The 13125-nt window shown below is 36.0% G+C and overlaps 1 protein-coding gene across 1 annotated transcript; it reads left to right on the forward strand.

The window, feature by feature from the left end:
• The first annotated feature begins 7533 nt into the window (after positions 1 to 7533).
• LOC121799412 (NADPH--cytochrome P450 reductase-like) lies at positions 7534 to 12433 on the forward strand. The gene is made up of 18 exons (XM_042198776.1): positions 7534 to 8124; positions 8441 to 8500; positions 8588 to 8664; positions 8805 to 8862; positions 8930 to 9013; positions 9100 to 9136; positions 9385 to 9454; positions 9551 to 9751; positions 9844 to 9936; positions 10092 to 10317; positions 10404 to 10487; positions 10603 to 10754; positions 10896 to 10992; positions 11134 to 11283; positions 11375 to 11452; positions 11537 to 11659; positions 11784 to 11897; positions 11988 to 12433. Exons 1-18 carry the CDS (start codon positions 7771 to 7773, stop codon positions 12066 to 12068), a joined length of 2139 nt encoding a protein of 712 aa, XP_042054710.1. The 5' UTR covers positions 7534 to 7770; the 3' UTR covers positions 12069 to 12433.
• Positions 12434 to 13125: the final 692 nt, after the last annotated feature.

The raw sequence follows: 13125 nt of genomic DNA on the forward strand, positions 1-13125 counted from the left end.
ACGGGAACAAGTATAAGTGTACAACAATGCGTAATAAGAGTAGAACTTGCGTAATTAAATGGAAGCACAATAGCACAAATGAGAAATTGGAGACAAAGAGAGAGAATTGGGAGATTGAAGAGAGAAACTCTTATTAACACAAGAGTGGGGTGAATGTAAATGAGGATAGAGGGGGTATTTATAGATAAAAATGGGGGGAAAATGGAAGAATTTCGAATTTGAAATTTGAAAAAAAAAAAAAATTCAATTTTCGCAAAAACCGGCGGTTTTTGGCGGAAAACCACCGGAACCGCCGGTTTTCCGGCCAAAACCGCCGGTTCCCGGGCCGGAACCGCCGGTTCAGTCAACGAAACCGTCTGCAAAAGCTGCGTCATGTCGCCTCGTTTCTCGCGCCGCATCCGGAAGCCCTGAACCGGCGGTTAACCACCGGTTTTCACGGTTAACCGCCGGTTAACCGCCGGAACCGGCCGGTTTTTCAGCTGAAAAGCTGCCGCCGGTTCCCCCATCAAAATGCCTCGAAATTAGCGCCCGAACCGGTGGTTCGGCCGGTTAACTGCCGGTTCCGAACCGTCCGGAACCGCCAGTTCGGTCACGGTTCCGGTTCGAAATATCTTGAACCGGAACCGGACCGCAACCCGAATTCCGACGGTTCCGGTTCGGGAAAAAGTCCACGGTTCCGGTTCGGGCGGTGGGCATGTTTACACACTAGTAATTCACACATCACATAGTACACACACAGAGAGATATTAGTGTGTGTATTGTGTGTGGTGTAGTCAGTGACAGACGCATGATTTTTATAGTTGGGGGTCCAAATTACATTAACGATAATTGCATATTTTTAGTGTCGATTTTAGAAACTAACGTGCTAGATAGCAAACTTCCTACCATCAACCTATAGATATGGTTTACTCAATCAAGCTAGCTCAACACTTAGCCATTTTATGAAGAGGAAGATTTAAAAGTCTGTTTTAAATCTTGACCTGACCGTAGATGAGTTTGTAGATAGATTGAATAGCAGCCTAATGATCAACTAATTAGTTAGTTGATGATATGTTTTCATTTTTCATATAGCCGAAAAATTAGGGCTAATGTTCATTCTGTAATTTATGACTTGTAATTTGTTGGATATGATGCATCATCTACTCAATTCTTTGAATGCTAAGTCTAAACTTGTTTAGTATAATATCATTTCTTGCGAAATGCAATTAGTTATAAACTTGTCATACCTCATGTAACTATTTGCTTGGCTTTGGGGATATTGCCTTCATATGCACTTAATTAGCTATCCTAAGACTTGTACCAGGACGGGTATATCAATGCCCATAAAGCACCTGACAGGGTGAAATTTGCATAGTTGTGTGAATGCTCCAAAAAATGTGTCTTACTATTATTTTTTAAAAGGAAGCTCAAAAACATTTTGTCCAAATTATTGAACATTTTGAACCTATTTTTGAATGTTTTCTCTCATTTGAAAGGAAGAGCTTTATCTAAATTCCATCTATTGTGGTTGCTTGAGTGATCTTCTGTTACTAGGGTAAGTTATGTTTGTTGTGTTTCCAAGATGAGTTGGTTTGGTAAAAGTAGTCAAAGGTTGTGTTCATCTTCTTGATGAAGAACTAAGGTCCCGAAGAGGTTCTCCTTTTCCTAACACCTTCTTCATTCTCTTATCTTTCTATCATTATTGTATTGTCTCAACTTTTTGTGGGTTGACTCTTTGGTCCATAGTTTAGCTACAAAAACAAGCCTTGGGAACTTATTTGTTTGGTGTATGGGAAATGATTCACATCATAAACGACTCTCACACTTTGTGTTGGTAAACGAAAGGTTACTAGGCTAAGACACGAGTTTTAATTCGGATCAAGGATCGGGTGTGATCCAAGTAAGTTGGCTAGCTAAGCCTTTTAAGAGTTTGGCCTAACGAGTTTAGCTAGAAAAGACATAGGCCATAATTTTATTTTAGATAAAAATTTAATATTCATATGTGGTGATTAATATAAGTATAATTTTATGACTTACGCCTCAAAAGTTTGGCCAGAAAAGACATAGGCCATAGTTTTATTATAAATAAACATTTAATATTTATATGTGGTTATTGGTGACTAAAGTACCCACCTACGTTTTTATGGTAGCATATGTAACAGATGATGACTTCATTTATTGTAATACTTCATTCATCCCATTTAAAGAGAAATATTTCATGCTCCACAAAATAATGTTGTTTGGTGGAGTATGTTAAATAGAAGAACAAAAAATATGATAGAGAATAAAGTTAAAAAGAGAGTTGTATTTTCATGTTTAGGAATGTGTTATCTTAATCGTGTCACAATGGGGAGTATTTAAAATGCAATGGGGAGTATTTAAAATGCAATGGTGATGAAAACTATAATCTGTACTGGCAAAATATTTTATGGCGCCAAATTAACAGTGATGAAAATTAGAGACCCATTTTTTATCGATAAATTATTTAATGTTCTCCTTGTTTTATTTAAAGTGAAACATTTTTCTTTTGGCACATAATTATATACAACGACCTTTGTGTGAAGAGTTAAGAAAGAATAAAGCATGAAAGAAAATAGTAGACATTCAGAAAAAATATGTCATTCAAATGAGAGAAAAGTGAAGTTAATAATACATATTCATATACATATACTACAACGAGTGGTTCAATTCAGAACTGTTTTTAAGATGAAAACTTGAAAACTTATCAGTTGATAACACAAAATATATCAGTCGGCAGCACAAAATAGCTCCAACAGATATGTTTTGTGCTGCCAACTGATATTAGTTGGTAACTGATATGGTTTGTGGCACCAACTAATATGTTTTGTGCTTTCAATTTATAAGTTCTCATTTTATGATAGTTCTCAATTGAACCATTCCCTATATTTACATATACATATACATCTAAGTATGTGATCAATACAGAACTAATTTCAAACCAGAACCAAAACTAATATGTCATTATAAAAAGAGCACCTAAGGTCATTTTACTGTTTTTTAGTTCATTATGGGAATTTCAAGTTTTAAAATGACCTATGGTTAATTTTAGATCGTTTAGTTCATCTTACAATTCGTTCTATTATGGATTATGACATTAGGTGTTCATTTATATGACCTATTATTTTGATTCTACATTCTGCATTCAAGATGGTGTTTTGCCTTTAATGTGACATATACATATACATACGGGTTAAGGGTTTTGATCTATGCAAAACTAGATCTTAATCCAAAAATGCAGAACAAAATCATACAGAAGGCATTTGTAGGTCATTGTTAGTTTATTTTTAGGTTATTTTAGTAAAGGATGACCTAAAATGATCTAAAAATGGCATCAAACCCAGATTTTATAAAATTACCTAAAATTGACTAATAATGATCTTCCGTGTTTTTATTTAATTATTAACCATTAGATCGCCTAATCCTAGGGCCAAGATTTGGACTAAATTTCTAGATTTAGATGCATTTTAGTTTGGATCATCTCCCTACGGGTTATTTCTCATAAACCAGTGTGTCGCTAGATAAGGTTGTTTCTGCTAAGAATAAGTGAAATATATCTATGGGTGGAAATTTGAGTAAATTCCATCAGTCCCATAAAAATAGTCTTCTATTTCCGCTTGCGGTTGTTCCACAAAAATAGTCATCTTCCGTTTTTGGCAAGTTATTCTCTCTTATGAGGTGAGTCTCATTCTCCACTAACAATACTCCAATAATTTTTTCTTATGACATCTCTCTTATTTTATTAATTTTTTCTTAAAACTCGTATCATCCTCAAAGTCTCTATTTTTATGAGATGAGGGGAGTATTAAATTGCCACTACTAGTTTTCTCACTGCATGTAAAATTTACATGTATAATCATTGGAGAATAAATGAATGTCAAAGAAGAAGAATCAATTTATTTTATTTAATTGTAACACAATTTTGAGTACATAAATATGTTAAAGTACGTTGTTAATTTATATTAATCCTTTAATATGAATATTAGATTTAAAATAAAAAATAATATTACTCCTATATTTAAATTAATATTTTCATCACTAAGACTATATTTTTGTTAATTTTGTATAATAACGATAACCTACACCTTTACCGGTCGAAGAAATTTATAAGGCTCCATTTGGTATATGAAATTGGAGACGTGGAATTGGAATTGGAGCCTTCAATTCCAAATCCAATAAGCAAAAATATTCAGATCTGAAATTGAATTACAATATTAATTCAAAATCTTCTCAATTTCACAATTTGTGTTCCATATTTTAAAGAATATAACTTGCGTTATCCATAACAGAAACACTAAACACAAAACACACAGACTCCACGCACATATACAAAATACATACTTTGCACACACCATACATAAAATACACTCATTTTACACAAAATACACACTATACACATGGTGCACAGACTACACATTACACACACTGCATCCAGTGTGTGAAGAGTGTGTATTTTATGTATAGTTTTGTGTAGTGTGTACTATGTGTGCATTGTGTGTATTTTATCTATAGGTGTATATTGTGTGCAATGTGTATATTTTGTGTATAGCAAGTGTGTAGAGTGTCAATGTGGCAGCGCATGTAGTGTGTATACACTATATAGTGTATGTATTTTGTGTATAGTGTGTGTATTTTGTGTATGGTGCATGTAATATGCGCAATGTGTTATGTTTGTGTGCATGATATGTATACAAATTCTTCAAATTCAATTTTATACTGTCAATTGCTTCATTTTATTAAACATAGAATATATAATTGAATTAGATTTCCTTCCAATTCAATTCGATAAAGTTCCAATGCAATTTCAATTCTAATTCTAATTCCGTCGTAATTAAACGGAGCCTAAGGAATATTTGGTCAGATATTCCTCCCTCCATCAGTAGGTTATCTCAAGAATTTATCTTCGAGATTATCCTTGATTAGCCTTATCATACATAATTCTAACAATACTATCGTAGAATAACATATTACTCCATAGTGTTTGTAACTTAAATCACCTAGATTAATTTTAATTTCGGCAAATTTATGCAGCATGAGTTCAACAAAGACTCAAAAGTAAACACTTGTTCCATTTTCTACATCTACATTTTTGTTTTCCTTATTAAGAGCTTTCGTATTTTGTGATAATCTTATATATTATAGCCAACTTTTATTGATTAGAGAGGATCATAGACTACTATAATACGTTGCAATTATATCAAACGTATTCTCGTCATTAGGAAATCTAGTCAAATAGAAACCACTGGAGACCAAAAAAGAGTGGACGAAAAGAATTCAACAATTGAACACATGTACAAAAATGAGTGGCTTGCTATAACATTACACGCGACGCACGAGGGCATTTTCCCTCGCCTAAATATATTAGTAGTAGTAAAACACAGATTATTTATTACCACTACACGACCCGATGTTAGGATCGTCGACTGCAACATTAGTTTGATATTGTCCGCTTTGGGTCAAGCCCGCACGGATTTGTTTTTGGGTCACTCCCAAAAGGCCTCAAACTAATTGGGGTTGGACAGGAATTATATACACCTTCCAACTTCCCTCACTCATCCGATGTGGGATGAGTTTGTACCCCAACAAACCTCCCCTCAAACCGAGACCACATCGGGAACGCAGTTGACACGAACATGGGTCGTTCCAGCCCTGGCCCCTGTGTCATCCTGGGCTCGACTCTAACCCAAGTCCTTCACGGCCCGACCCTAACCGGGGCTCATCCAGGCACAACCCATAGCCACCTGGGCTCTGATACCACTTGTTAGGATCGTCGACTGCAACATTAGTTTGATATTGTCCGCTTTGGGTCAAGCCCGCACGGATTTATTTTTGGGTCACTCCCAAAAGGCCTCAAACTAATTGGGGTTGGACAGGAATTATATACACCTTCCAACTTCCCTCACTCCTCCGATGTGGGATGGGTTTGTACCCCAACACACGAAGGGGTATTTTGGAGATTCAGATTATCCAAATCATATTTATTCCCCAATTTAGCAATATTTTACTCCAAAATACCGTGAGATGATCTGTTTTTCAACCAATTAACCAAGGGCAGATTAGTCAAATATTTTGATTCAAATGCCACCGTTAATAACGATGACATGCGTTTAACTGCAACTTGAGAGGTTTAAATTGCATTTTCCATTTTTTAATTCCTTTCTTTCTTTTGTTTCATTGATAAGTTGGTTTCGCAATAAATCATTCAATGTTAATAAATGCATAATTGTTGGTAGCTAAAGTAGTAAATTAAATACAAATCTAATATTCGGCTGGACTTAATTAGCCAGGAAATAGGAAAGTTACTTGTAGTGAAAGAAAAATACACAAAAATAATATATTCCACAAAAAACAGTTCATGTTTTTTTCATTTTGGATGTTCAATAAAACTAAAATTTTATCTATTTATAATACTCCTCCATCCATAGTAGTGAGAGCGTTTCTCTTCGACACATAATTTAAGAAAAATTGTGTTAAGTAAGTTAAGAAAAGAAAGAATAAAATAAAAACCGAAAGTTAGAGAGATAAGGAGAGAATAAATTAAGAAATGAAAAAGGTAGAGATAACAAATGTGTTGACTTTTGCTAAAAATTGAAATAACTACACTATTATGGAATGTACAAAAATGACAAAATTACTCCACTAATGTGGAACGGAAGGAGTAAGAGAATATGTTTTTTCTGGTGGATTTCATTTTCCATTAACAATACTTCAACCATTTTTCACTTTAATTGTTGTCTATAACTAAAACTAATATTTGTTGGTTTTCTTCGATTGTCATAACTCATCATCTTATAATTATATAAAACTATAGGTTTATTTTAGTTGAAGGGGTGTGTCAGTTATTATCATATGATTATGAATTTAGTCGTGAGATTCAATCTCATAAACTAAATATAATACATGCCCTGTTTAGTTATGAGATACTCCCTCCGTTTCTCATTAATCGTCACCGTTTGACTTGACACTGGTTTTAAGGGATGTAATGTAAAGAAGGTGGAAAAGTTAGTGGAATGCGAGTCATACTTTTATAATAAAATGTGAGTGGAATGAGTTAGTGGAATGTGAGGTTCATTACCAAAAGTAGTAGTACAAAAAGACTGATGAAAACTGAAATCAGTGCCAATTAAAGGGTGTTAAGAGCCTTTGTCCTAGCAGCAAGAAGCTTATACATTATTGTATGAGGTGCCGAGTTCGAGCCCTCTTAATATCAGTTTCAATTTTCTCCTTTATATAAGAGTTTATTTAAATAAAAAAAAGGGGGGGACTGGAGGAGTACTATAATCTTTAAAATTGAACAAGCCCTTATATGAATATACTAGTACTCCATGCGTCCCACTCTAAGTAAAACATTTTTAATTCAGCACAAGATTTATATGATATTGTTTTGTAAATAAAATAAGATTGATGAAAAAGTAGAGAGAAAGGGACAGTGATGTTTCTAATTCGGCATCGAAAAAATTAATCAGTATATTATGAACGAGATTAATGAGAATTTGCGTATGATGGTGGTTAGTTGTTAGGTGGCGGTATTGACCGGTCTGGTTTGGTAGGCGTTTGTATCGCTTCGCTTCCCTTCCCCTCTGTATGTTGTATGCTTTATAAACTCCCCCAAAAATCCCCTTTCATTCTGCAGAAGTCAGAGTCTCTCCAAACTCACCTACGCTCTCTTCTACCAACCTCGATTCCCCAACGCCGACGGAGAGGCTCTGATTTCAAATTCATCGCAAACTTTTTCTTCTCTGCTCGAATTCAATCGCAATTCTTCTTCTCCGCATGGAATCCACTTCCGAGAAGCTTTCCCCCTTCGATTTCATGACTGCGATCTTCAAAGGAATGAAGCTCGACAATTCGAACGCCTCCGCGGACGCCGCACAGCTGAACGTGGTGGCGATGCTGCTGGAGAACAAGGACCTCATGATGATGCTCGCTACTTCAGTCGCGGTGCTCCTCGGCTGCGCCGTCTACCTGATTTGGCAGCGCGGCGCCGGATCGGGGAAGAAAGCGGCGGAGCTGCCGAAGCTCGTGGTTCCGAAGATGCTCTCCGAGGCCGAGGAGGAGGACGATGGGAAGAAGAAGGTCACCATCTTTTTCGGGACGCAGACTGGCACCGCTGAAGGCTTTGCCAAGGTAAATAATTTCGATTGCGTCGGAATTCTCCACTGAGAGAGTTGGATCGCTGTAGTTTGAAGTAAGTTGAAAATCTAAGATTCGTGGTGGTGGTTGTTTCTAAAATTCGAAATTCCGAGAATACTCTATTTAATCATTGGGTTAAATAATTAGCAAAATAGAAAAAGATTTTTCACTTTTACTTTAGGTTTTTGGAAAAAAGAGTGGTTCAATTACATCGAAATTCCGAGAATGCTATATTTAATCGATCTCAATTATTTGTTGAACATGTTTGATTTGTTTTGGTGAATAATGATTTGATTCTGCTGCTGTGTAGGCCCTTGCCGAAGAAGCTAAAGCTAGATACCCGGAGGTCAACTTTAAAGTGGTTGACTTGGTAAGAGCTCTCTTACTTTTCCGATTTCAGTAATTAAGTTTGCAGATTCATTAATTTCCTTTTCTAATGGCATTTTGATCGGTTTAGGATGATTATGCGGCTGATGATGAAGAGTATGAGGAGAAGTTGAAGAAGGAGACTTTCGCATTCTTTTTCCTTGCAACGTAGGTTCATCGTTTGTTGAATTATGAGTCTCGATTGCTTAGTGAAATTGCTTTTGTATATATGCTTGTGCCAGACAAAAATGTTAAACTCATGTTTATAATAGTAATTTAATGAGTTGTTTGGGATTGGCTGGTTGCAGATATGGAGATGGTGAGCCTACCGATAATGCTGCGAGGTTTTATAAATGGTTTGGCGAGGTAAAAAGAGTAATAGTGCATAAGCTTTTTACCATAGGGTTGATCTTGATAAAGTTTTGTGCTCCAGGGAAAAGAAAATGGAAACGTGTATAAGAATCTCCATTTTGGTGTTTTTGGCCTTGGAAACAGGCAGTATGAACATTTCAACAAGGTCTGTATGCGCTCTGTTAATTGTAAATGTGAACAACTGCAAGATTTTGCACTCACATGTTATCTCTTTAACTTACTTGATAACAGATTGGAATAGTGGTGGATGAGATTCTCGCCGAGCAAGGTATGCAACCTCTGAGAGTAAAATTTTTTGTTTGAATGTTTCTTTGAAACGCGATTGTTAGGATTTCGAAATGTTTGATTGGCATCAATGGCACCCCATGGTTTACAGATGACATGTTCTTATAAGTTGGAAGTTAAATTGGAATCTATGATGAGGAATGAGTTTTGGATTCTTTGCTCAGGGTCTATCTTGGTGGTACCCATGTAATTTGTTATCCACTTTTTCTTACATGCGCTATTTAACTCCAGGTGGAAAGCGGCTTATCCCTGTGGGTCTTGGAGATGACGATCAGTGCATTGAAGACGATTTTACAGCATGGTATTAAGAACATGCATAAGTTTTTAATCTATAATCCATCTATTTACAATAATATCGTAAGTTTTTTCCTAATTTGTGCTCAACATTGCAATGCAGGCGTGAGAATGTGTGGCCCGAGTTGGATAATTTACTTCATGATGAAGGCGATGCAACAACTGTTTCGACTCCATACACTGCCGCAGTTTTGGAATACCGTGTTGTGTTTCATGACCAACCAGAAGAAATGGCATCAGTGAACGGCTTAGCCAATGGTCATGCTAATGGCACTGCTACCTATGATTCTCAGCATCCCTTCAGGTGATGATGTGCTCCTGCATTCTCTTTTTATCATGTACGAGTATTATATTTCCTTTTTCCTAACCTTGTACGTTTATTTTTCTTTCTTGTAGAGCAAATGTTGCTGTAAAGAACGAGCTTCATACTCCTCTATCTGATCGCTCTTGCACTCACTTGGAATTCGAGATATCTGGCAGTGGATTAGAGTGAGTCTTTTATTTCTTTTTCATATTCAGACTGCTGGATGTTCTAAATACTGATTGGCCTGTTGTATCTAAATATATAATTACTTGTTCTTACCGTGATTGCAATGCGAAAGGAGAATCTTTTCTTTTTGCTAACTTATTATTCTATTCCTCAGGTATGAAACAGGGGATCATGTTGGTGTGTACTGTGAGAACTTGATTGAGACTGTTGAGGAAGCCGAAAGATTGCTCGGTCTCTCTCCTCAAACATACTTCTCAGTTCACGCTGATAAAGAGGATGGCACACCACTTGGTGGAAGTGCCTTGCCTCCTCCCTTCCTGCCTTGCAGTTTGAGGACTGCACTAAGCCGATATGCCGATCTTTTGAGTGCTCCTAAAAAGGTATGCTGTGTAACCGTGTTGTTGTATTCCCTGGATGTTTTTTGTTCTTTACTCAGCTGATGAGAAATTGTTTGTAATTGTTACAGTCTGTTTTGATTGCATTAGCTACTTATGCTTCCGACCCTAGTGATGCTGATCGGCTTAAACATCTTGCGTCCCCAGCTGGGAAGGTTCGGACATGTTTAATTATATATGTCTACATTTATCTCCATCATCTTTAATGTCTGAACTCAATCTTTTTGTCCTCTTGTTATGAACTTAAGAATATACATTTCTGTACTTCAGGAGGAATATGCAGAGTATATCGTTGCTGGTCAGAGAAGCCTGCTTGAGGTCATGGCTGACTTCCCATCTGTCAAGCCTCCTCTTGGTGTTTTCTTTGCAGCAATTGCTCCTCGCTTGCAGCCTCGATTCTATTCTATCTCATCCTCCCCAAAGTGAGTATCTATGATTATGATAGCATCGCGGCTCATGTTCAGTCTATCAACTTATATCCCCTGCTCTAGTCCATTCAGCCTCATTTATTTTAATCTATGTTCATCAACTTGATTCTCAATACTTTATAATTTTTACTCCAGGATTGCACCTTCAAGAATTCACGTCACTTGTGCATTGGTGTATGAGAAAACTCCCACAGGAAGAATCCACAAGGGTGTCTGCTCAACATGGATGAAGGTATTTTCCGTTTCAAATTTAAAGTTTGTCTCGCGTATAATAGTTTCATCCAATTGATGAGAATGTCGAACTTTTTGGTGATATTTTCACAACTATAGGCGATATAGTCCATTTTTTGCTCACCTTATTTCTCGTTATCAGAATGCTGTGCCTCTGGAGGAAAGTCCCAACTGCTCTTCAGCATCTATTTTTGTTAGGACCTCTAACTTTAGACTCCCTGCCGATCCTAAACTACCAATTATCATGATCGGCCCAGGAACTGGCTTGGCTCCATTTAGAGGTTTCCTTCAGGTTTGTTTCGATTCATTCATGTTGTTACATATTTGGCCATTAAGAATTTATGTATAGACAATAACATCGTAACTTTCTGTTTGTATTTCAGGAGAGATTAGCTTTGAAGGAATCTGGTGCAGAACTTGGTCCTGCTTTATTTTTCTTCGGTTGCAGAAACAGAAAAATGGTTAGCAACTATTTCACCATTTCTATAAATACATAAAACCTTATTTATTCCAATTGACAAGTTTTTATGTGCTACCTATCTCAGGACTTCATTTACGAAGATGAATTGAATAACTTTGTTGAAGCTGGAGTGATCTCTGAGCTCGTCCTTGCATTCTCACGCGATGGACCTGCCAAGGAATACGTTCAACATAAGATGTCACAAAAGGTACAAAATCAATTTTAGGCAATCAACCACTCAAAATTCTCGAGCAGATGCATTTAACATTGATGTTTCTACACCAATCTTGTCATATTTATCCCTATCTAAACCTTTTGCCTGTGAAAAACAGGCCTCGGAACTGTGGAATATGATCTCAGAAGGAGCGTATGTTTACGTATGCGGTGATGCTAAGGGCATGGCGCGTGATGTCCACCGAACTCTCCACACTATCGTCCAAGAGCAGGTTTGTCTGTCTGAAGCAATTAAAGGGTTTTCATGAAATTCAGATATTTTTTTAAAATGTAAATCTATAACTACTTTTTTTGAATCCCAGGGCGCTCTGGACAGCTCAAAAACGGAGAGCTATGTAAAGAATCTGCAGATGACGGGAAGGTACATGCGTGATGTATGGTAATAGTTGCTACATACGGTGATTAATAAAAAGTCGGGAGGCTATTATACCAAGCGGCTTGTGAATTATATAGGAAAAGGCAATGTGCAAAGAATTGCCTACCAAAACCCAAGGGATGCCTCAACTGTTGTAATCTTACTTTCTTGTCATTCTTTCCAACTAGTTTATTAAGGGATTTTTTTGTTCGGTTGCTATGAAATATAAATCTATATATGTTTCACATACAAATAATTACTGAATTTTATGCTAGTAAACGATTTAGGTAAGGGGTTGTAATATTATTGAGCTGGGAGGAATTCTGCACCTGACTAAACATGTTAATTTTGCACCTATGTATAAATTATGTTGGTCTTCTTTTCTTTTGTTAATTTATGTATGGGTTTTGAGTAATTCTTTTGTACTCCATATCTTTGTCCATCTCGACCATTTTATTCTTTTTCTTTTGTAGTATAAATTATAATGTATGATCATAAATAGTGACATTATATTAGTACTACTTCCTTTCACAAAGTATAGTCATATTTTTTCATTTTTGGCCATTCATCAGTTATTTTCCATCTATTTATGATAACACGTTTTTCTAATGAAACTGATCTCATTTTCTATTAATAATATTTTAGCTATTTTTGTTCTCTATTTTTTCTTAATTTACCAATTTACATTAAAATTTGAGTCGTCCACTGTCAAAATTATTAATATTAGTGGACAAAGGTAGTTCGCATTTCAAAATATAAAATTAATTTATTAATCGAATTTATAGCAGATTGACTTATATTAACAAATGCAAACGCATCTCTTCAAAGTTCAAAAACATAGCATCACAGTGATTTCTCTATTTAATTAAATCAATATAATTAATGGAGTTTTATTGCCTTCATTAATGAACCGCCCTGCTTCCGTAGATGAATTAATCAATTAATTACGTAAATAAATATTCTGCCTATATAGATGGAATAGGTAATTGGGGAGAATTTTTCTATTCCACGCCTAATTTGAGCGGCTGTATTTTCCTTATTTCCAATAAAGTATTCAATCTTCATTTTATGGACACTTAAAATTA

The sequence above is a fragment of the Salvia splendens genome, chromosome 4 (genome assembly GCF_004379255.2).
Source record: "Salvia splendens isolate huo1 chromosome 4, SspV2, whole genome shotgun sequence".
Lineage (NCBI taxonomy): Eukaryota > Viridiplantae > Streptophyta > Magnoliopsida > Lamiales > Lamiaceae > Salvia > Salvia splendens.